Source organism: Physcomitrium patens, chromosome 23 (assembly GCF_059467195.1).
Source record: "Physcomitrium patens ecotype Gransden chromosome 23, ASM5946719v1, whole genome shotgun sequence".
NCBI classification, from domain to species: domain Eukaryota; kingdom Viridiplantae; phylum Streptophyta; class Bryopsida; order Funariales; family Funariaceae; genus Physcomitrium; species Physcomitrium patens.
The window spans coordinates 13,986,368-14,010,964 of NC_143432.1; the positions used below are offsets into that span (position 1 = coordinate 13,986,368).

Sequence of the window (24,597 nt, forward strand, 5' to 3'; positions counted from 1 at the left end):
TACAAACGATTGTGAAGACGAGGCCATACATTTTACGTTTCAACACGTGATTAATTTCAAACCAGGAAAGGAATTTAAGCAGAAACTTTAGGCATGTGATCTACTTTTCCAAAATTCCTTTAGGTTTGTGAAAAATAGGATTACAAAACCCTAGTTGTTTACAATTCAAGTACATTACGCAAGACTAAGTTAGGATTGTAAATGACTACCTTCATATGCTTCACCCTCCATCATCCTTCAGTTGTTGAACAACAGTCTTCATTCCTAACATATAGAGAGAAATCAGAAATAGAGGTTCGATGCCAGACATTACGGTAATCAGCAGCATGCCATGAATTGTGAAGCTGATTTTCACAAGAAAAACTCAGCGAAACAAGAAGGGTCTTAGAAGTGCGTCTCTGATGGAGTCAATAGGAATAAGATCGTTTCATAACGGAGAGCGAAGGTAGAAGAAAAGACTCGTCGATGCTTGAAATGAAGGAGAAATTGCTGAATTTCACAGATTGTTTTTTCGTGAAGTTAAGAACTAGTTTAGGTCTCGGCATTTATGAAGTCCACGACACTGATCAACATGAGGGCATTGCTGACAACTAAGAAAACTATGCAACGAATCTCTTCTTCAAGTCTCAGTTTCACTTAAAGGATCACATTGGACCACACAGACTGTAGCGGAATAGGAAACAGACACCCACTCTGTCAATCTTCAGCTTCGATGAGGTGGAATGTTTCGGTGCTGATGTGCATTTGGTTGATGATTTCGCTCCCCAAGGTTCAAAGATTCATCATGAGGAAGGAACTGAAACGGTTCGGATCCTATTGAGAGTGTTGAGAAGCCGAGTCAACCCAGATCTCGTACCTCACGTGTTGACTGTTCAACGGTCCGACAATAGTAAGCGTTGGAGTGCGAAGTAAAGGAACGAGGAGCTCCACATTGTCGTGAGAGGGACTGGTGGGAATGAAATCACAGCTTGATGGTCCGTTTACATTCGTTTTGCTTCAATGTCTGGTTGCCCAAGAAGATATCAATATTACAGTCCACGATGGCAGTCACGTGCCTCTTGATGATGTGGGCCAAGTTCACCCGCCCTGGAATCACAGCATTGAGGTTCAACCTCGCGATTCCACTGCTGATATCCTGCAGTCCATTGAGTATGAGCTTCAACGCCTCGACGGTGATGACAGAATGAAGCTCGACGGTCTTGCGAGAGGCGATGGTACCAGCACCGAGCTCCACTACTCCCACCTGGTCGCCGTGGTATTTCAGAAGCATGGTGCTATTGTTGTACCTAAAGTCGTAGTGATTTGGGTTGTCCACCAGCACGTTTGCCGAAATAGAGATGCTCAGGAGCGGCGACAAGGCAGCTAAATCAAACCGAAATGAAATCGTCTGCAGCTTAGCGTCCTTCAAAGACACCTTCGGGTCGCGAAACTTGAAAATGGTTTGGCTCAAAACAGCAGCCACTGTCCCCAAGGACACGAGAATCAAGATACACACGCCGCAGCAAATTCTAGGCTTCTTTCGCTTGTAATAGGGCACCCTCTGAGGCACCACCGTCCCACTCAGCTCAGGATCCATCGTCATCTTGCCAAATGCTTGCTTCTCTCTCATCAGTACTACTAACTAAACTCCCTTCCCCTCCCCTCCCCTCCCCTCCTGGCACAAACCTAACCACGAAACTAAACTTCCTCACAGGCCCTCACGCACACTTACGTCTCGCACAACATACGCAAAAAATATGACCCAACTCACATAAGACCAAACCCAGGAAAATATCATAAAAAAAACAATACCCCTCTCAGACCAGCACCCTATCAACCCAATGTATGAGAACGCGCATCCCCCAACCAACTTTAAGAGCTGTAATGCTGTACCCAAAGCGGCGCATTCAATGTGTGCAACAGTGGAGCACCAACCTCGTCGTCCTTCAGCTAGCAGTTCTATCAGGCATAAACGCGCAGCTAATAACCGGTGAAGATCGCGCAACACACAAGTTCTGAGGCGACGAGAAAGAGCACTGGCGACACCACGAACCGCGTGAAACGCTTGGTGATCGTGGCTATGGACCAGGCGTGGAATCACGGCGTGATTGTGAGCGAGTGGGGCTGGTGCAATGAGATCGTGCTGGGCACAGCGAGCTGCACGTCGGTGGCACGGAAACAGGCTCGTCGGCCCAGGAGCGGTCGAGGGATCCATTGATCTCGGTCATGGGTCGATATTGTACCTGAGACCGTGGTGGTTCCGGTCGCCGTGGACTTGATTCGAGATAGTTTTGTTGCTTTGCTTTAGGTTTTGGTTAGTTTCATGCAATTGGGTTGGATGAATTTATTTTTTCAGTAAATTTTGGGGTTGTAAATAATTGATTGAATTGAACTTCAAGTCAAATTTTTCACTTCTTTGTCAGGATTCAACATCTATTTTCACCATTTGTCATGCTTCATTGTTATCATTATTATTGTGGGGGAATTAGAAGGCCCTTTATCAAAAGAATCTATAACTTTTTTGATACTCACCTTGCAGCATAATTTTGAAGGTTCTAAATTTTTAAATTAAATACCATTTAGAGTACAAAAGTAAACGAAAACTTTGTTTTTTTTAAATAAAAAAAAAATTACAATGTTTTTAAAGAGAATAGATTGATGATGTGTTGAACGAAACCATTGCAGTAATATGCAATGTAATGTAGAATTTGTAAGACTTGTGCATATTTTTTCTCAAAATAATTATACTAATATTAGAATAAAATATTTTAAAAGACATTACTAAAAACTCACTACCATAATACGTTGTATGTGCTAATCTCTTATTGTATTTTAATTATTTTTGTTTCTTTTTAACTAGTATATATTTATACATACATTTGTATTAGTGTTATTAGTTTATACATACACACATATATAACTGTTACAAAAGCATTATCAAATTTTAAAACACATGGTATTTACATGCGGATTTGAGCTGTAAAAAGACGCAATACAAATAAAATAAATACAGGACACTCATTTCACACCTGCTGTGTAACAAATTACATGAAGGAGATATCAATGACACATGGGAGATGTGTTTGAGATGCCAAATTTTTTTTCCTATTTTGGAGGCTTGCCATGAAAGAGCTGTGTAAATCAATTATTAAAACTAACCAGTCACTGCGACGCCCAAGATGTTCTACATTGGTTGTCAGCTCATTACAAAACATGATAAAGTTCAGAGGATTTCATACAATGCAATTTCGTAACACCGTTTACAAATCATAGAACGAGACCTGAGCTGTTTCGAAATGCTTCAAATGTCAATTCAATAGAGCATTTCTCGGAACAAAGAGAGAGAGACGCGTTTATTTTGAAGGATGACCGCTCGCTCAGCGGGTATAAACACCAGTAACAACACAACGCCACGAGTTTGATATGCACCGACTGAGATTGCATGGTTCGGCGAGTATTAGAAACGATAACGGGGTGGGTGATATAATATCCGACCACTATCACCGAATCCGAAGTGGTAGGGCCACGTATCAGTCAGAGACCTAGACGTCCACTTGGAGATCAGATGGCGATGCCCCTTGGCAAAACCATCCAACTCCCCACCCAAGTATCCATTTTTTCGCAAAGTGATTGAGAAAATGAGAAAGGCAGAATATTAAAAATCCTGAGGACGCTGACACCTTATCCAACGACACCAGGTCTGGGAGCCGGCGGTTGGTTGGCGTCCGCCATGGCCAGATTTCCACCCGCAGCCCATCGCCAAGGCCCGCCTTCCGTGTTCCTTGACCCGCGGCGCACCGATTGCCAGGGATTCGTGAAGCAATGTAGTATTGAACCGCAACTGGCACACGGATAATGTTGTGAAGTTGTCGCACTGTTCTGCAGAACCGTATCCACTCGTGAGCTGAACTGGTCGAAGCTTGAGCCAGTCTAGATGGCGTGCGTCGCAGCGTTGTCGAGCTCTGTCGCTGCGGCCGGTTCTGCCACCGGCGCCGTTGCCTCGTCGGCCCCGAGGTCGTCTGTGGGCGCGTCTGCATCACTGTCGCTCAGGCGGAGTCACGTTCATGGCAACAAGGTGGTGGTGAACTTCAGGAGATCAGGTGAGATTTATCGCTTGCATCTAGCGAACGAGTGCTTGGTGGAGCAAAGTGATTAGGATTGTTGCGGGTGTCAGATTCCCGGTCGTGGTCGTCCTTTCGTGTTTCAGCTGTTTTGCTGATTGTTTGGAAAGGCCTAAAACTATCATTTGTCGCAGCCTTATTACCGTAGCGTGGGTACATTTAGATACATTTAGCTCATGGCGATGACAACGTCACCACGTTGCTTAAAGTTCACCGGAGAAGCATCAGAAGTTCTGTGTTACGTCCGTCATAACATTGCCTCTGGTGTGGGAAACTCTCCCACCACATGTTGAACTGACGAGACTCTGTAGGCGGGAGTGCTGCACTGTCTCGACCCGCGTTAAGTAGTAACTCATCTCAGCAGTTTAATAACTTGTCTTCACTAGAGAAATCCTCGCGGCTGGTACGAGTACCGTTACTGGGATTCCATTCATACCCTTGGAAACTGTCAATGTTCAGTGCATGTCCGCCTCCAATGGATCCACAGGGTTTGTGTTTAGGTTTTATTCTCCCCTGAGTTAAGAACTGGACAATGTTGATATTACCGTAAAAGTTCATAGACTCAGCACAACTTTTCATTCTTCTTGATTCCATGGGCTCCGTAACCACTTCTGTGATATGTGCACTTGTTTTGCAGTGTGGTTTAACTGTACCTGATAAATTGAACCGTTTCTGCAGTGTCTAAGAGGTCCAAACCTCTGTCAATTAGAGCCACCGCGGAAGGTGACAGCTCCGCCCAAATTCAAGAATTCATTGACGATCTCAAGGCTAAGGTTGGCCTTTGTCTCTGATGATTTTTCTTAACTGCTGCAGTGTGAATCCACCGTAATGGATCTGAATGCCATCTCACACTAGAAACTGTCAGACTGGTGAAATCATGTGATCAACATGTTTGCTAATGTGATTTGATGACAGTGGGACCAAACTGAGAACAAGAGCACTGTGGTGATCTATGCCGGAGGTGCGCTTGTTGCACTATGGTTCTCCTCTACTATCGTGGGTGCCATCAACTCCGTCCCGCTGCTGCCCAAGGTAATGGAGCTCATCGGGCTCGGCTACACTGGATGGTTCGTGTACCGTTACCTGCTGTTCAAGTCCAGCAGGAAGGAGCTCGTCGAGGACATCGAGGAGTTGAAGGGGAAGATCACTGGCGCTGCCAACGATGTCGCCAGCAGCAAGTAGGGAATACCATGCTTTCTCCGCGCCTCGGAGACGACGTTCTTCGATGTGGACGGAAATGCTACATCCCCAATTGTGAATTTGTGTACGAATGTCGATCGCCGCGAAGTTTGTAGTACAGGATCAAAGCCGCCTATTCCTCGACCTGTTTGTGTTTCATAGCTTAATATATCAAAAAAATCATCACTTCTTGTATGTATCATTTCTTGCACCCTCACGTGGATCATTTGTTGTGTGTGAATATCTTTGGTACGACTCACTGATCGCCTTATGATTGTCATCAATTATCAGATATGTGAACAGATCCTGCATCCTTGGCTCCGTATCTGGATCTATTTGAAACCATCGATGTCAAACCTCGGAAAATATCTATCATCAACACCTACTTGTCTTCCATTTCTCCTTGGAACTCGTGCAAGTATTGTGAAACTCATACTGATAGAACCCACATCTGTACAGAGATGTGGTGTAAGAAAACACCCAATCTTGTCTGCATGGCCTATCGATAAGTGGACGAATGGTTCTTTGATCAATTAATGTTACTAGAACATAACCACGCTACTTCGTGCGCAGGACACTAACACTCGAGCGCCTCCACTCTGTGCTGCCAAACCCTCTGAACCTAAAGTCGAAGCAATAAATATCTACGAGCACAACTTGCACTTGAATTTGAAGAGATGTCTAACTTACTCAGCAGTTCTATCTCACCATAAATTCATTAATCACAAGACAATCATGTGCTTGATTTCAAACCGCTCTTGAACACTTCACTAACCTAAGCAAGATGAGAAACTTTGAAAACTATTCAGTATATGTGTATGCTTCGTCTTCTGACTCCATCTACAATGATGAACAAAATTTGTTCGTGTTGAATTTGAGAACATTAGCAAGCTGGCAGAATTTCTAAGAAAATAGAATGTTGTTGATGGTGAGCTTACATGTTTAGGTACAAGATCAAAGTCAACTGGGTACTGATATTCTGTAAAACTATGTCATTCACTAAAACTAATTACAGAAACAATAACTTGGTGTTGAAAGCAGTGTTACTTTTATGTATTGTATCCATCGAATATTCATTGCTAGTAACATTGTGAATTTCGTGATTCCATCTTCAACTTGTGAGCGAATATACTCAAGCAGAAATATCCACTGAACTGATAAGAATATGATCATACACTTGACAATAGGGATCATTCCTTATTATCGTAATCAAACATCACTCGTACTTGTTCTTAAGAGTTACTCAACATCCCTAGTATTGTCAAGGACAAGAACTCGATGAAAAAACAATTCAGACAAGTGAGCCTTCACTCAAAGAGAGGTAACAAAATATATAACAACAAGTATATATATTGAAAGAGAAATTGGAATGGCTATTGCCAAAATATAAGAAAACTAGAGACCCTTGGAACTAGACTAGAAGCAAGAAAGGAGTTGATAAGAGTGAAGAAGCCTTCACTCTTGTCTTTATATATACTATTTAACTAGGGGCTACGTGGCGACGTTCTATAGGACCTCCAATATGTGTTGACTTTGTAGGACACATGCCTTGACTTATAAGGCAAGTTTTTCTACGTGTGGGCCACATAGTTAGCTTGATCTTCAAGCTAACAACATGTATGGCACATGGCCAACTTGTTGACCACGTCTCTAATCCAAAAAGTCAATTAAAGACAGCTATGAAGTCAAAGCAGTGTCTAGGAAGTTTCTAAGAAGCTTTCATATTAAATACTATTGAATTAACTTATTTTACCTACTTTTACTTACTTTTACCTACTTTTACTTACTTTTACCTATTTATATATGTAATTATTTAGCTTACATGATTATGTCTGTGACATTACCTCCCCTTCTAGGGAAGAGTTCCACGAAAAGCGGTCATCATATATTGAGCAAATCTATGATGCGACGAATTGTATTCGCTACATACTCTGATCTTTGTTCTCTTCAAAGATGATTGATAGGGCCTCTCAACCATCATTAGTGTCCCATACCAGGGTGGGAAGATGTCACGGACATACATATAATTACCTATATGAATAGATAAAAGTATGTAAAAGTAGATAAAAGTAGGTTAATTGTGTAATATCTTCTAAAGAAGCTTCTTAGAAGCTTCATAGACGCTGCTTTGACTTTATAGGAGTCTATAGTTGACTTTTAGGTTAGAAACTTGGTCAACAAGTTAGCCATGTGCCACACATGTTGGAAGCTTAAAGAACAAGCTAACTACGTGGTCCATCCATAGAAAACTTGCCTTGCAAGCAAAGGCATGTGGCCTAGAAAGTCAACATATATTGGAGGTCTTATAGAACATCGCCACGTGGCTTCTAGTTAGATAGTATATATAGAGGCAAGAGTGAAGCCCTCTTCACTCTTGTCAACTCCTTTCTTGCTTCTAGTCTAGTTTCAAGGGTCTCTAGTTTTCTTCTCTTTTGGCAATAGCTATTCTAGTTTCTCTTTTCAATATACAAACTTATTATTCATATTTTGTTACTTTTCTTTGAGTGAAGGCTTACTTGTCTGAACTATTTTTTCATCGAGTTCTTGTCCTTGACAGATTGACAAGAGTGCACTTACAATATCAGAGCTTTGTCTTTTCTTGATTAAGAGTGGATTACCCCTTTTTCTTGATAAGACATAAGCGCATTAGAAGTTGCGGATTACCCTCTTTTAAACTGATATTGTTCTTAGTATTATCTTTGTTATCAATTCCTCTCTTCTATTTGTTTTGAGCGTTATTAGACATCTTCTCTTTTCTAAGTGCTACTATGGCAGAGCTTGTTGAAATGAAGAGTGCAATGGCACAAATGCAAGAACAATTGAGGGAGTTAATGCTTGCGATGCATCAACTCAATTTACTACCACAAGGAGCAACAAGAATGGTAGGAAGTGAAGATATAGAGATGATTGGGGCTGCTTTAACATCTGCACCAAACCATGTTCCTTCTCCCAGAATGGAACACCCTTCGAGTGTTAGAGAACCGAGAGTTGCCTTGCCCGAGAAGTTTGATGGTACCAAATCCAAGTTTCGAGGATTCATCAATCAGGTCCAACTAGTCATTGAACTTCAACCCCAGAGCTATCCAACTCCAGGGTCACAAGTTAGATTCATTGGTACACTTCTTTCAGGTTCAGCATTGTCATGGTTTTCATCTTTTCTTGAACGACGAGATCCAATATTGGATAATCTGGAGGCTTTTTTGGCGGAGTTTCGATCCATGTTTGGAGAACATGATGCAATTCGTGTTGCAACCAACAAGATCCGTATTTTGCGACAAGGTAATCGATCAGTAACATTATATGCTTCGCAATTTCGACAACTTGCAACTGATATCAAGTGGGATGATGTCGCACTTGTGAGTCAATTTCTCTACGGATTACAATATGAGATAAAGAAATTGATGCTTAATTTTCCTGATTCTCAAACATTAACTCAAGCAATTGACTTTGCTGTGAAGTGCGACAATCGACTTTTTGAATTTCGATCCGAGAGTCGCACAAGTGGACCTCAACGTTACTACAATTCAATGGCAACACCGACGTCTCCTCAACACATACCTTCAGAAGTAGAGGATATGCAAATTGATGCGGTACGTTTCAAACCTCTTACTGAGCAAGAAAAGTCTCGTCGTCGACAAGAAGGATTGTGCTTATATTGTGGAGAACCTAAGTACATTGCTCAACATTGTCCAAAGAAGCGACGTAACTACAAAATGAGGAGTACGGCTGTCAAAGAAGACAGTATGTCGGAAAACGAGTACGTCCAGCTACAATAGGGACCGTGCGGCTGGAATCTTGTACAACTTCTAATGAAGGTCCTATCCTCTCCTCAGAACCATCTCCTTGTTTTATAATAGATGTGCGTTTAGGACCTAATAATTACAAAGCCTCTGCCTTGGTAGATTCAGGAGCCTCATCTTGTTTTTTAGATGAAGAATTTGCTAGATGTCATAGAATATCATTAATACAAAAAACTAAACCTCTACACGTAGAAGTCATAGATGGTCGTCCGTTGTCTTCTGGAGATGTAACTCACGAAACACTTCCTGTAGATGTAGTAATAAATGGTCATAGTAGTTGCGTAATTTTTAATATAATTAGATCTCCCTCTAATCCAATAATTTTAGGCCTATCATAGTTAGAAAAGAATAATCCTCAAATAGATTGGATTTCTCGTAAACTTGATTTTCCTCAGAGCATTAGTAACAGTTCTATTAACCAAGTAAAAAACCATGAGTCTAGTATAGTAAAACTCACACCTATAGGTGCAAAAGCATTTATACACGCAGCAAAAGAAGGATCAACTTTTGCTATTTATGCTGCACCTATTTCTGAAAGCGTAAAGACTTCAAGTGGGATTCCAAGTCAATATCAAGATTATCAAGACGTTTTTGAGAAAAAGAATGCAGATATTCTTCCTGAGCATCGCCCATACGATTGTTCAATCGATCTCAAGGAAGGAACTCAGCCACCATTTGGACCAATTTACAGTTTATCGCAAGATGAGTTGGCTGAACTCAAGACATATATTGACGAGAATTTAGCGAAGAATTTCATACGCCATTCAAAATCTCCAGCAAGAGCTCCAATTTTATTCGTAAAGAAAAAAGATGGATCTTTACGAATGTGTGTTGACTATCGAGGACTCAACAAGATCACAATCAAGAACAAGTATCCATTACCTTTGATATCATGACTCTTTGACCAGTTAAATCAAGCTAAGATCTATACAAAAATAGATCTAAGAGGAGCATATAATCTAGTACGGATCAAAGAAGGAGATGAATGGAAGACTGCGTTTCGAACCAGGTACGGGCATTTTGAATATAATGTCATGCCTTTTGGACTCACGAATGCACCAGCTGCTTTTCAACACCTCATGAATGATGTATTTCGTGAATTCTTAGACAATTTTGTCGTCTGCTACCTAGACGATATCCTGATTTATTCTAAGAATGTTGAAGAACATGAAATACATGTTCGTCAAGTATTACAAAAACTTAGAGATGCAGGATTGTACGCCAAGATGGAAAAGTGTGTATTTCACACTACTCAAGTTGACTTTTTAGGATACATCATTTCAAATGATGGTCTTATTATGGATTCTAAGAAAGTCCAAACAATCATGGATTGGAAGATTCCAAAGACTGTAAGAGATGTCCAATGTTTCTTAGGATTTGCCAATTACTATCATATCTTCATCAAAGACTTCTCACGAGTTGCAGCTCCACTTACACGCTTGACTAGTAAAGATAAATTCCAATGGAATCAAGAAGCGGAAGCAGCATTTGAAGCCTTGAAGACATCGTTTGTCTCTGCACCAATCTTATATCATGTTGACTTTTCCAAGGCATTTTTTATGGAAACAGACGCATCGGATTTTGCCTTGGGTGCAGTCTTATCACAAATGGGAACAGATGACAAACTTCATCCGATAGCTTTTCATTCAAGAAAATTCTCAGCAGCCGAGATCAATTATGAGATCCACAATAAAGAACTTCTTGCAATCGTGGATTCCTTTCAAGAATGGCGTCATTATCTAGAAGGTGCTTCTAGTCCAGTCATTGTGTATACAGATCACAAGAACCTCGAGTATTTTATGTCAGTACGCGTGTTGAATCGTCGTCAAGCTCGTTGGAGTATGTCTTTGTCAAGATTCGACTTCATTATCACTTATCGGCCAGAAAAACAACAAGGTTTGTCCGATGCCCTGTCTAGACGTTCTTATTTTGCACCAAAAGAAGGAGATGCAGCTTTTGAGCAACAAAGAATGGTCCTCTTGAAACCGGAGCAATTTCATCTCCGAGCAGTGAAATCAACATTGACTGTTGATTCAACTTTTCTCAAGCAAATCCAGTCCAGTATGTCCTCAGACCCTCTTGTTCATGATATCGAGAATAATTCTTCCAAGTCTCATGATTCTTCTAAGTTCGAGTTCAAGAATAATCTATTATATTTTGAAGGACGCCTATATGTTCCAGAAGGAAAAGCACGTTTGCGTGTTCTTCAAGCACGTCATGACTTTCCAGCAGCAGGGCACTTTGGATATAATAAGACTCTGGAACTCATATCAAGAGATTTTTGGTGGCCACAAATGTGGAAGTCAGTCAAAGACTTTGTACAATCATGTGATATTTGTTCAAGATCAAAAATTCCTCATCATCGACCTTACGGACTTCTTCAGCCATTACTTATACCAGAACAACCATGGTCTTCTGTTTCTATGGATTTCATCACAGATCTTCCAAGCTCAAGATCTTATGATTCTATATTTGTGATAGTAGATCGTTTCACCAAGATGGCACATTTTGTGCCATGTACAAAATCTATCACAGGTGAAGAAACAGCTAAGCTTTTCATTGATAATATCTATCGCTATCATGGATTACCTAAAGATATCATATCGGATAGGGGAACTCAATTTGTGTCGAGATTCTGGAGGACTCTTTTGAAGATTTTAAAAGTGGACATAAAGCTATCTTCAGCTTTCTATCCTCAAACTGATGGACAAACAGAGCGCGTAAACCAAGTCTTGGAGCAGTATTTAAGGTGTACCATCAACTACCAACAAGATGATTGGACAAACCTTCTGCCATTGGCAGAGTTTGCTTATAATAATACGGTACATTCCTCCACGCAACAAACACCTTTCTTTGCCAATTATGGCTATCATCCACGACTTGATACTTTTGATTTTTCAAAAGTTGATAATCCTGTAGCAGAAGATATGGCAAATCGGTTGTCAGAATTACATGCAATAATGAATGCGCAGTTGAAGAAAGCTCAAGAACGACAAAAGATAAATGCAGATGTATATCGTAAAGAGCAACCACAACTCAACGTGGGTGATAAAGTATGGCTACTTCATCGCAATATCAAGACCACTCGACCTTGTGACAAATTGGACTATCGTAGGCTTGGCCCCTTTTTTGTTTCTGAACAGATCTACCCAGTTGCATATCGGTTACATCTATCGGAGTCAATGAAGATCCATCCTGTATTCCACGTGTCTCCTCTTGAACCATATAAGACAGTGGATATACAAGGAAGAAGACAAATGCCACCGCCTCCTATAGAAGTAGATAATAATGAAGAATATGAGGTAGAAGAGATATTAGACTCAAGGCAGCGCCGAAATAAGCTAGAATATCTTGTTCATTGGCACGGATATGATATTAGTGAGCGCACATGGGAGCCATCCAGGAATCTAGCAAATGCATCAGCTAAAGTCAAAGTTTTTCATCAACGACATCCATCAAAACCTAGATGAAAACCTCTCTTATAAAAGAGACAAGATTGAGGCAAGATAACATTCAATTTCCTATCCTTGTTTGTAACTTCTTTGCATTTTGTGATGCTAATTAGATGGAGAGCCAACAACCAGCGGATTCAACTCAAGAACCTTCGTTTGCTGACTTACCGGATGAGACATTGCGATTGTCACAACCTTCAAGACGACGCAACCGAGATGAAGACCCTCAAGAACGACATGTTCTTCCTCAAATAGATGGTGAGATACAACGCGTTTGGTATCACGACTTTGGAAGAGATTCTCGATGTTTGGTGATATTATTGGAGATAGGAATGACTCCTGATGGTGTTTCAAATGTATTATTTGAAGGAAGTTATGAAGGCCTCAACAGTGATCAAATAACAGGGTGGTCTTCTCGCCCTGGATTGGGACACTATCGATGGCTAAGAGGACCCATCAACTATCTTCGAAGAGAACGAAGATCAGAGTATGTAGCAAATACAATTCGCCACATATTAGATTTTCTCAATATATAATCACCGCTCCTCGTGGAACTCGTCCCTAGAAGGGGGGGTAATGTCACGGACATACATATAATTACCTATATGAATAGATAAAAGTATGTAAAAGTAGATAAAAGTAGATTAATTATGTAATATCTTCTAGAGAAGCTTCTTAGAAGCTTCATAGACGCTGCTTTGACTTTATAGGAGTCTATAGTTGACTTTTAGGTTAGAAACTTGGTCAATAAGTTAGCCATGTGCTACACATGTTGGAAGCTTAAAGAACAAGCTAACTACGTGGTCCATCCATAGAAAACTTGCCTTGCAAGCAAAGGCATGTGGCCTAGAAAGTCAACATATATTGGAGGTCTTATAGAACATCGCCACGTGGTTTCTAGTTAGATAGTATATATAGAGGCAAGAGTGAAGCCCTCTTCACTCTTGTCAACTCCTTTCTTGCTTCTAGTCTAGTTTCAAGGGTCTCTAGTTTTCTTCTCTTTTGGCAATAGCTATTCTAGTTTCTCTTTTCAATATACATACTTATTATTCATATTTTGTTACTTTTCTTTGAGTGAAGGCTTACTTGTCTGAACTATTTTTTCATCGAGTTCTTGTCCTTGAGAGAAGACCACCCAGTTATTTGATCATTGTTGAGGCCTTCGTAACTTCGTTCGAATAGAATATTTGGAACACCATCAGAAATTGTTCCTACCTCTAGCAAAATCACCAAACATCAGGAGTCCCTTCCCAAATTGTGATACCAAACGCGTTGTATCTCACCATCTATTCGAGGAAGAACATGTCGTTCTTGAAGATCTTAATCTTGATTGCGTCGTCTTGAAGGTTGTGACAATCGTAATGTCTCGTCCGGCAGGTCAGCAAATGAAGGCTCTTGAGTCAAATCCGCTGGTTGTTGGTTCTCCATCTTTTGAGCGTCACTACTACAACGAAGCTACGAACAAGAATTGAAAGTAGAATGTTATCTTGCCTAGATGTTGTTTCTTTTATAAAGAAGATTTTCATCTTGATTTTGATGGATGTCGTCGATGAAAAGCCTCCACCGCCTTTGCTGCATTTGCAAGATTTTTTATTGGCTCCCATGTGCGTTCACTAATACCATATCTGCGCCAATGGACAAGACATTCTAATTTATTTCGACACCGCCTTGAATCTTAGACTTCTTCTACTTCAAACTCTTCATTATTGTCCACTTCTATAAGAGGAAGTGGAGCTTGTCGTCTTCTTGGTATGTCCACTGTCTTGTATGGTTCAAAAAGAGACACGTGGAATATTGGATGGATTTTTATTGACTCCGATAGATGTAAATGATATGCAACTGGATTGATTTGTGCAGAAATAGAAAATGGTCCTAGCCTTCGATAGTCCAACTTGTCGCAAGGACAAATGGTCTTGATATTACGACGAAGTAGCCATACCTTATCACCCAAGACGAATGATGGTTGTTCCTTTCGATAGACATCCGCATTGGCCTTTTGTTGTTCTTGAGCCTCTTTTAACTATGCTTTCATTGTTGCATGTAGCTCTGATAAACAAATTGCCAAATCTTTTGGAGCAGGATTATCAACTTTTGAAAAGTCAAAAATATCAAATCGTGGATGATAACCATAATTAGCAAATAAAGGTGTTTGTTTTGTAGAAAAATGTGCCGTGTTATTGTAAGCAAACTCTGCCAATGGCAAAAGAGTTGTCCAATCATCTTGTTGGTAATTAATGGTACATCTTAAATATTGCTCCAAAACTTGATTATCATGCTCCATTTGTCCATCAGTTTGAGGATGGAATACCAAAGATAGTTTTATATCCACTTTTAGAATCTTGAAAAGAGTCCGCCAAAATCTTGATACAAATTGAGTTCTCCTATCTGATATTATATCCTTTGGTAATCCACAATAGCGATAGATATTGTCAAGAAAGAACTTAGCTATTTCTTCACCTGTGATAGATTTTGTACATGATAAAAAATGTGCCATCTTGGTAAAATGATCTACTATCACGAATATAGAGTCATTAGAACCTGAGATTGGAAGATCTGTGATGAAGTCCATAGAAACAAAAGACCATGGTTGTTCTCGAATGGATAATGGCTGAAGAAGTCCAAAAGGTCGATGACGAGGAGTTTTCGATCTTGAGCAAACATCACATGATTGTACAAAATCTTTAACTGCCTTCTACATTTGAGGCCACCAAAAATCCCTAGATATCAGCTCTTAAGTCTTATTATATCCAAAATATCCTGCTGCTGGGAAGTCGTGACGAGCTTGAATAACACGTAAACGTATTTCTCCTTTTGGAACATATAGGCGTCCTTCGAAATAGAGTAGGTTATTCTTGAATTCAAATTTAGAAGGATCATGAGATTTAGAAGAATTATTCTTGATATCATGACCAAGAGGGTCTGAAGACATACTTAACTGGATTTGCTTAAAAAAAGTTAAATCAACAGTCAATGTTGATTTTATTGCTCAAAGATGAAATTACTCTGGCTTCAAGAGAACCATTCTTTGTTGCTCAAAAGCTGCATCTCTTTCTTTTGGTGCAAGATAAGAACGTCTAGACAAGGCATTAGACAAACCTTGATGTTTTCCTGGTCGATAAGTGATGATGAACTCGAATCTTGATAAAGACATGCTCCAACGAGCTTGGCGACGATTTAATACGCGTGCTGACATAAAATATTCGAGGTTCTTGTGATCCATATACACGGTGATTGGACTTGAAGTGCCTTCTAGATAATGATGCCATTCTTGAAAAGAATCCACAATTCCAAGAAGTTCTTTGTCGTGGATCTCATAATTAATTTCTGTTGCTGAGAATTTTCTTGAATGAAAGGCTATTGGATGAAGTTTGTTATGTGTTCCCATTTGTGATAAAACCGCACCCAGAGCAAAGTCTAATGCATCTGTTTTCATAAAGAATGCTTTGAAAAAATCAACATGATAAAAGATTGGTGCAGAAACAAACGTTGTCTTCAACAATTCAAAAGCAACTTCCTCTTCTTGATTCCATTGGAGTTTGTCTTTACAAGTCAAACGTGTAAGTGGAGCTGCAACTCGATAAAAGTCTTTGATGAAGATCTGATAGTAGTTGGCAAATCCCAAAAAACATTGGACATCTCTTACTGTTTTTGGGATCTTTCAGTCTATAATAGTTTGAACTTTCTTAGGATCTATCATAAGTCCATCATTTGCAATGATGTAACCTAAGAAATTGACTTGAGTAGTGTGGAATATACACTTTTCTATCTTGGCATAGAGTCCTGCATCTCTTAGTTTTTGTAACACATGACGAACATGAAATTCATGTTCTTCTAGATTCTTAGAATAGATCAAGATGTCGTCTAGATAACAAACTATAAAATCGTCCAAAAACTCTCGAAAAAAATCATTCATTAGATGTTGAAATGATGCTGGTACATTTGTAAGTCCAAAAGGTATGACGTTGTATTCAAAATGTCCATACCTAGTTCAAAACGCAGTCTTCCATTCATCTCCTTCTTTGATGCGTACTAGATTATATGCTCCCCGAAGATCTATTTTTGTATAGAACTTAGCTTGATTCAGCTGATCAAGAAGTCCAGATATTAAAGGTAGTGGATACCTATTCTTGATGGTAATCTTGTTGAGTCCTCGATAATCAACACACATCCGCAATGATCCATCTTTTTTCTTCACAAATAGAATTGGAGCTCCTATCAGAGATTTAGAATGGCGTATGAAATTCTTGGCTAGATTTTCTTCAATATACTCCTTGAGTTGAGCCAACTCATTTTGTGATAAACTATAGATTGGTCCGAATGGCGGTTATGCTCCTTCTTGAAGGTCAATTGAGCAATCATAGGGACGATGTTCCGGGAATGTATCCGCATTTTTTTTTTCAAATACATCTTGAAATTCTTGATATTGGCTTGGAATGCCACTTGAGGTCTTTTCGCCAGTAGAAACGGGTGTGGCATAAATAATATATGGTGATTCTTTCATAGCAGCATGCAAGAAAGCTTTTGCACCTATAAATACGAGTTTAATTGAACTGGACTTATGACTCTCTACTTGATTAATTACACTCTTAGTTATACTTTTAGAGAAAGTAAGAGTTCGGAAAATCCAATCTATTTGAGGGTTGTATTTTTCTAACCACGATAAACCTGAAATAATTGGATTAGAAGGAGATCTTATGATATTAAATACTACAAAACTATTACGACCATTGATTATTACTTTTACAGGAAGGGTTTCGTGAGTTATATCTCCAGAAGACAATGGACGACCATCTATGACTTCTATATGAACAGGTTTAGTTTTGTTTACTAAAGATATGCTATGTCTTTTAGTAAATTCTTCATCTAAAAAACACACTGAGGCTCTTGAATCTAACAAGGCATAGACTTTGTAATGTTTAGGTCCTAAAATAACATTTAATATAAAACAAGGAGAGGGCTCTGAGGAGAGAATAGGACCTTTACTAGATGTTGTGCAAGGTTCCAACCGAAAGGCCCCTATTATAGTTGGACAAACTCGTTTTCTGACATATTGTCTTCTTTCACAGCCATACTCTTCAATTTGTGATTGCGTCGTTTCTTTGGACAATGTTGAGCAGTATGCTTTGAATCTCTACAATATAAACATAATCCTTTTTGACGACGACAAGTCTTTTCTTGCTCAGTAAGAGGTTTGAAACGTACTGCATTAATTTGCATATCCTCTACTTCCAAATGTATGTGTTGAAGAGGTGTTGGTGTTGCCATTGAATTATAGTAATGTTGAGGTCCACTTGTATAGTTCTCAGATCGAAATTCAAAAAGGCAATTGTCGCACTTCACAACAAAGTCAATTGCTTGACTCAATGTTTGAGGATCAGGTAAGTTGAGCATTAATTTTTTTACCTCATATTGTAATCCATAGAGAAATTGGCTAATAAGTGCAGAATCATCCCACTTGATATCAGTTGCAAGTTGTCAAAATTGTGAAGCGTATAACGTTACTGATAGATTGCCTTGTCGTAAAATATGGATCTTATTAGTTGCAACACAAATTGCATCATGTTCTCCATACATGGATCGAAACTCTGTCAAAAAAGCCTCTAAATTATCCAATATTGGATCTTGTCGTTCAAGAAAAGATGAAAACCACGATAGTGCTGAACCTGAAAGAAGCGTACCAATGAATCTAACTTGCGATCTAGGAGTTGGATAGCTTTGGGGTTGAAGTTCAATCACAAGTTGTACTTGATTGATAAATCCTCGAAACTTAGACCTGGTGCCATCAAACTTCTCAGGTAGGGCGATTCTTGGTTCTCTAACATTTGAAGGACGTTCTAACACAAGAAAAAAGACATGGTTTGGTGTAGATGTTGAAGCAGCTCCAACCATTTCTATATCTTCACTTCGTGCCAATCTTGTTGCTCCTTGTGGTGGTAAATTGAGTTGATGCATCACAAGCATTAACTCCCTCAATTGCTCTTGCATTTGTACCATTGCACTCTTCATTTCAACAAGTTTTGCCATGATAAAACTTAGAAGAGAGAAGATGTCTAATATGGCTGAAGACAAATAGAAGAGAGGACTTGAGAACAAAGAAAATACTAAGGACAATATCAGTTTAGAAGAGGGTAATCCGCAACTTCTAATATGCTTATATCTTATCAAGAAAAAGGGGTAATCCACTCTTAATCAAGATTAGACAAAGCTCTGATATTTTAGATACACTCTTGTCAATATATCAAGGATAAGAACTCGATGAAAAAACAATTCAGACAAGTGAGCCTTCACTCAAAGAGAGGTAACAAAATATATAACAACAAGTATATATATTGAAAGAGAAATTGGAATGGCTATTGCCAAAATATAAGAAAACTAGAGACCCTTGGAACTAGACTAGAAGCAAGAAAGGAGTTGATAAGAGTGAAGAAGCCTTCACTCTTGACTTTATATATACTATTTAACTAGGGGCTACGTGGCGACGTTCTATAGGACCTCCAATATGTGTTGACTTTGTAGGACACATGCCTTGACTTATAAGGCAAGTTTTTCTACGTGTGGGCCACATAGTTAGCTTGATCTTCAAGCTAACAACATGTATGGCACATGGCCAACTTGTTGATCACGTTTCTAATCCAAAAAGTCAATTAAAGACAGCTATGAAGTCAAAGCAGTGTCTAGGAAGTTTCTAAGAAGCTTTCATATTAAATACTATAGAATTAACTTACTTTTACCTATTTATATATGTAATTTTTTAGCTTACATGATTATGTCCGTGACACGTACTTGTGCTTAAGAATATATTATGAAACATCACTCATACTTGTGCTTAAGAATATATTATCCAACATCACTCGTACTTGTTCGTAAGAATATATTATCCAACATCACTCGTACTTGTTCTTAAGAAAATATTATCCAACTTCACTCGTACTTGTTCTTAAGAGTTATTCAACATCCTTCGTACTTGTGCTTAAGAATATATTATCAAACATCACTCATACTTGTTCTTAAGAATATATTATCCAACATCACTCGTACTTGTTCTTAAGAGTTATTCAACATCCCTTGTACTTGTGCTTAAGAATATATTATCCAACATCACTTGTACTTGTGCTTAAGAATATATTATCCTACATCATTCGTACTTGTTCTTAAGAATATATTATCCAACATCACTCGTACTTGTTCTTAAGAATATATTATCCAACATCACTTGTACTTGTTCTTAAGAATATATTATCTAACATCACTCGTACTTGTTCTTAAGAATATATTATCCAACATCACTCGTACTTGTTCTTAAGAATATATTATCCAACATCACTCGTACTTGTTCTTAAGAGTTATTCAACATCCTTCGTACTTGTGCTTAAGAATATATTATCAAGCATCACTTGTACTTGTTCTTAAGAATATATTATCCAACATCACTCGTACTTGTTCTTAAGAATATATTATCCAACATCACTCATACTTGTTCTTAAGAATATATTATCCAACATCACTCGTACTTGTTCTTAAGAGTTATTCAACATCCCTCATACTTGTGCTTAAGAATATATTATCAAACATCACTCGTACTTGTTCTTAAGAATATATTATCCAACATCACTTGTACTTGTTCTTAAGAATATATTATCCAACATCACTCGTACTTGTTCATAAGAATATATTATCCAACATCCCTCGTACTTGTGCTTAAGAATATATTATCCAACATCACTCGTACTTGTTCATAAGAGTTTATGTTTGCATGACAAAACTTCTGAAAATAAAATGCAATAAAATGTCTTATTTAACAAGTGCATTATGATTTAAACAAATTTACATACATGAGACGAATCACTTAAGAATAATATTTAAATATTTTCCATATCACACAGCATTAGATTAAAATGCATGAGAAAATCTTTAATATGCATGCCAAGAGAATGATGAAAGAAATATAGAAAAAAAAAATATATATATATATATACAAATACAAATTACTGACAGTGATCAGACTTGCCTCATCCGGATGAACCAAAGGGAGCTACATGGATGCACGAAAAGAATGCACCCTCTTTCCTCGGCCTCGAGAATTCCACCTCGATGCAGATTGTTCGTGTAGGAATTTGTGATCCTTAGCAATCTTGATTAGCGCTTGCAGCAGCCGTCGCGAATTTTCAGCTTCCTATTCGGGTCGCCGTGGAGAGAACTTTCGCGCACCTTCATTTGGTTTGTCCGTCTTCAGTGCGATGGTGATTTGAAGCAGCGAATCGAGTGGGTCTTGTTTGGCTTATTGGGTTTATTGGGTTTTGCGGTCTTGTTCGAATCCTGCCCTTGACGCTGCGGAACTCGTGCCATGATGTGTGCCGTTGCATCGAGATCGCACCGCGTGCACTGCTCCACTGTAGTTCCTCTGCCTCTGGGATCTTGGAAGGTATGGTATACAATTGTTTCCTTGTGGTTGGATTTGTAGAATATTGTATGCTGCAGACTGTCTTTTGTACATTTTTAGTTTATTTTATTGCTGAGTTCATCTGAATAAGAGTGACTGCGTTTGTCCCAGTGATGTAGTGTGTGGCTAGGTTTCGTGTAGGAATGTTGAATTAGGGCTTTGGAACTGGCTCCGCGGACAAGGATGTCCATTTCGTCGGAAGTACCATCCGATTTTTCGTTGCTATTGTGGTGTATCGATCTCATGTAAAACTATGTCATTGTATTAGATGTGGCGATTTAGGTTTAGCGATATTTTCACTGCTTTTAGAATAACATCCTCCTTACAGTCAGTCTGATTTTGGTCTCTTATGCTTGTGCTGTGAGTTGCATATGTAAGAGTTATTTGCAAACAGCAGTAGCTCACTTCCCTATGGTAGATTACGACTCATATGGCTGACAGGGAGCGCCGAGTTATTACCGCTGTCTTTAGATTCTCTCTTGAAATTATTTACTGAATGTAATGTTCAAAATTAGTGCAAATCCTTGCCTCTTTCATATTGCATTAGGATTTGGAATTTCATTTGCAACAGTTGGATGGTTTGTATGCACAGGTGAATAAGAGGCCATGCGGATTTTCTTCATTTCCGGATAAGCATTTAGTTGGAGGCAGGGTAAGGATTTTTCAAGTACCTGGTGCAGATTCAGACATATGTGACAACTCACAGAATAGAAAACTATCGCCATGCCGAGCACAATTCGATGAGAGACAGCCATCCAGGATGAACAATGAGGAGGCATTTTCGAGCGAGGAGAAAGAGGAGAGCTTCTTCGAGCGGTTGGTGCGCGCATGGGCTATTATTTTCCCAGTGAAATCTAACCCATCGTCAAATGCATCCATCGCTAAACAGCGCCTCAAAATGATTCTTATTTCGGATAGATGCTCTGTGAGCGACGACGCTAAGAGGAGAATTGTGACCAACATTGTGGGGGCTCTCTCTGATTTTGTGGAGATCGAGTCCGAGGACAAAATCCAGCTAAACGTTTCCTCTGATCCTGATTTAGGAACAGTCTACTCGGTGACAGTACCTGTTCGGAGGGTGAGACCTCAATACCAGGAGTTTAGTCATGAGCTTGTGAATACAGAGCTCAGGTCATTCGACTATGAGGAAGAAGAGGGCAATTTCCGCATGGTAGACATTCGTTTTGAATATCCAGACGTTTTCCACAAGGAGGTTGTTCCGGATGCTTTCCAAGATGATGATGATGATGTGCAGGGTAGTGAAGACGGATCAACTTCAAATTTGCCCGACTCTTAGCTTCTTTTCTTCCTGAATAGAATACGTGCGCTCGCGTACCCACACCTACATACACACATACACACACACCATGATCTGTGGTAATTGTTTGTGTTGTAAACACAGAATTTCTTACCATATGGACATGAGCAACAGAATCCAAAGTGAGATTTGTTTCCAAGAGGATGCCAAACTCATAGACCTTCAACGTAGTGAGTTTTTGAGAAAATCTTCAGCATATTTCACCCCACAGACAGCCTTGAGATCGGTTTGGTGTATGACGGAGCTCGTTCACTTAGATTATGAGATGATGCAGAGATTATACATCTACTTCTCTCAAAACCTCTGGCATGGATGGTAGGCTTCCTTTTTTTTCAGTGCCCTGCTGAAACAGTTGAACACTTTCATGTAGAGACTGACTTCTGTTGCTGCTAACACCTTACACCGCTTCACAACGATCAGTGTAGCTGTGGTGAACTTGACCAGAACTCTAACTGTACGTACCCTTGATTCCACCAACTGGAGAGTCAGAATCGATATGGTTTCCAAATGAGCTACTGTATGCTTCTCATGTCTGCACTGTAGAGAATCCACCTTTTTCTTCCTCTGAATGTGTTGCATCGACTCGGGGGTTTCAAAGAGCGCCACTTAGAATATTTGTAGTTTACCATGATTAGCTTACTATTACTGTCGATGGAATAGCTGGTCAAAATGGATAGCACAATGCTGTTACCACTGTTGACCAGAGACTTCGAGGTCATGCGTTGTACAGCACGACTGTGCTCTGCATGATTGGTGGTTGCTACATTTGTTGGAGGTTGCGAGCATCACAATAGTTCTGTGAAGAGCTTTTAACCACTGCTATTAAGAACGTCGAGTACAGTAGGTACGCAATCACGCATTTGAATCTAAGTTCACCTTCCATTTTCTCCCTGGTGTATACTTCAAATTATCGAGGACCTATCTTTCTGGGAGCTTATCCTCTTTTCATGTACCAATCAACATGGACAATCTGAAAATGCTCCTGTAACGATCATTGCAATATTATGAACTCTAGGATCATTTGAATGCCAACAAAAGAAATGTAACTATACCACATTTGCTCTATCAAATCTACCTAGTTTACTCTTTTGGTTTATCAGATCTGAGAGACTTCGCAGACCTCTATGCGCAGCCTAACTCATCGTTGAATAACGTGGGGGTAGGTCTTGCGGCCGGGCTATCAATCAATCTCGCGTTGGCGGTAGGGCGACTTCTAGGACGCCAATTACTTCGCAGGTTGTACATTCACCACGAAGAGATCAAAATGCTTTGCGTTGCCGTGAAGGTTGAGGTTGAAGACGCTGCGCACCAATGCCCCCTAGCCAACTCATCTTAGCCGAAAGGAATTTGTTGTGAACGACCCCGTTTCAGGGACTGACTGGGTATGGGCCGTACGCCATTTTTCCACATGGCAACTTCCACAACGAACATGAGACCTAGAGAACATGCATGGAACTGTTGAGACTCGACTTCCGGCTCAGATGTGGAATTCCTACTCCAAAATTAGAATACTTTTCATAGAGGTGTAGTGGTCGGGCGAATCGCGTTGCAGAGTTTGATCCCTGAACATGGTTGCTGCTCAGGGTACATCTAAAGCAACGGCTTGAACTGGTCCTATCGAAAGGTGGAATACTAATTTAAACCAAGGACTTGGGGGAGATGCGGTTCACTCAACCAAGAATAGGTCCCTCTCTTCCCATGCCAGTGCTTTTTGGGGCCCTCTCCATGGTCTCGGCCCCACCGACTCATGTGCAATCATCCTGGTTGCGCTCACGACCTGATTCATCAAGTGAGCAAATTGTCTACTACTTGTTCCCATTTTTGTGACGGAATGGGTGAAACCAGGATGGAAACCGGGAGAGAATTCCTGACCTCCATTGATGGCTCCCTTTCGGTAACCCTCCACTTTCGAAGCATTCATTCATCTGGCACGTTGTTCAAGTTTTTTCCTTTTCACCTTGTACTTATCTGGGCAGTATTGTATGCCCCTCTGGCTCATGAATGGAGCTTTGGCCGGCCCCATGAATTCCTGCGCAGATTGTGGGTGATTCCTGCCCTCTTGCCACTGGGAGCTCCAAACCTGCGACCAACGCCTGCAGTCTCACTCATCACCATTTGAAGCTGCCTGCTGCATTCTCTGAAGCTTCTTAGAAAGTGCACCCAACACTACGTTCTTTGTTTTGTTTTGTTTTTTTTTTTTTTGTTTGTTTGTTTTCTCCAATAAAACTTTATGAGCGAGTGATTGATTGCAGAAGTGTGAAAGGCTACAGTTAACCAAATTCAAGCGAATTCAATGTAAAGCTAGAAT

At 39.8% G+C, this 24,597-nt stretch overlaps 3 protein-coding genes across 3 annotated transcripts; 2 read left to right on the forward strand and 1 right to left on the reverse strand.

Annotated features, from left to right (window-relative positions):
- Positions 1 to 101: 101 nt before the first annotated feature.
- LOC112275463 (uncharacterized) lies at positions 102 to 2,101 on the reverse strand. Its single transcript, XM_024505793.3, has 2 exons — positions 693 to 2,101; positions 102 to 264 (listed from the first exon to the last, which is right to left on the reverse strand). Exon 1 carries the CDS (start codon positions 1,607 to 1,609, stop codon positions 962 to 964), a length of 648 nt encoding a protein of 215 aa, XP_024361561.1. The 5' UTR covers positions 1,610 to 2,101; the 3' UTR covers positions 102 to 264; positions 693 to 961.
- A 1,704-nt stretch (positions 2,102 to 3,805) lies between these two features.
- Positions 3,806 to 5,478, forward strand: LOC112276194 (protein CURVATURE THYLAKOID 1A, chloroplastic). The gene is made up of 3 exons (XM_024507297.3): positions 3,806 to 4,079; positions 4,779 to 4,873; positions 5,016 to 5,478. The coding sequence occupies exons 1-3, from the start codon at positions 3,914 to 3,916 to the stop codon at positions 5,280 to 5,282; spliced, it is 528 nt and encodes a 175-aa protein (XP_024363065.1). The 5' UTR covers positions 3,806 to 3,913; the 3' UTR covers positions 5,283 to 5,478.
- A 15,094-nt stretch (positions 5,479 to 20,572) lies between these two features.
- On the forward strand, positions 20,573 to 22,800 carry LOC112276095 (uncharacterized). Its single transcript, XM_024507105.3, has 2 exons — positions 20,573 to 20,953; positions 21,564 to 22,800. Exons 1-2 carry the CDS (start codon positions 20,876 to 20,878, stop codon positions 22,266 to 22,268), a joined length of 783 nt encoding a protein of 260 aa, XP_024362873.1. The 5' UTR covers positions 20,573 to 20,875; the 3' UTR covers positions 22,269 to 22,800.
- The last annotated feature ends 1,797 nt before the right edge of the window (positions 22,801 to 24,597 follow it).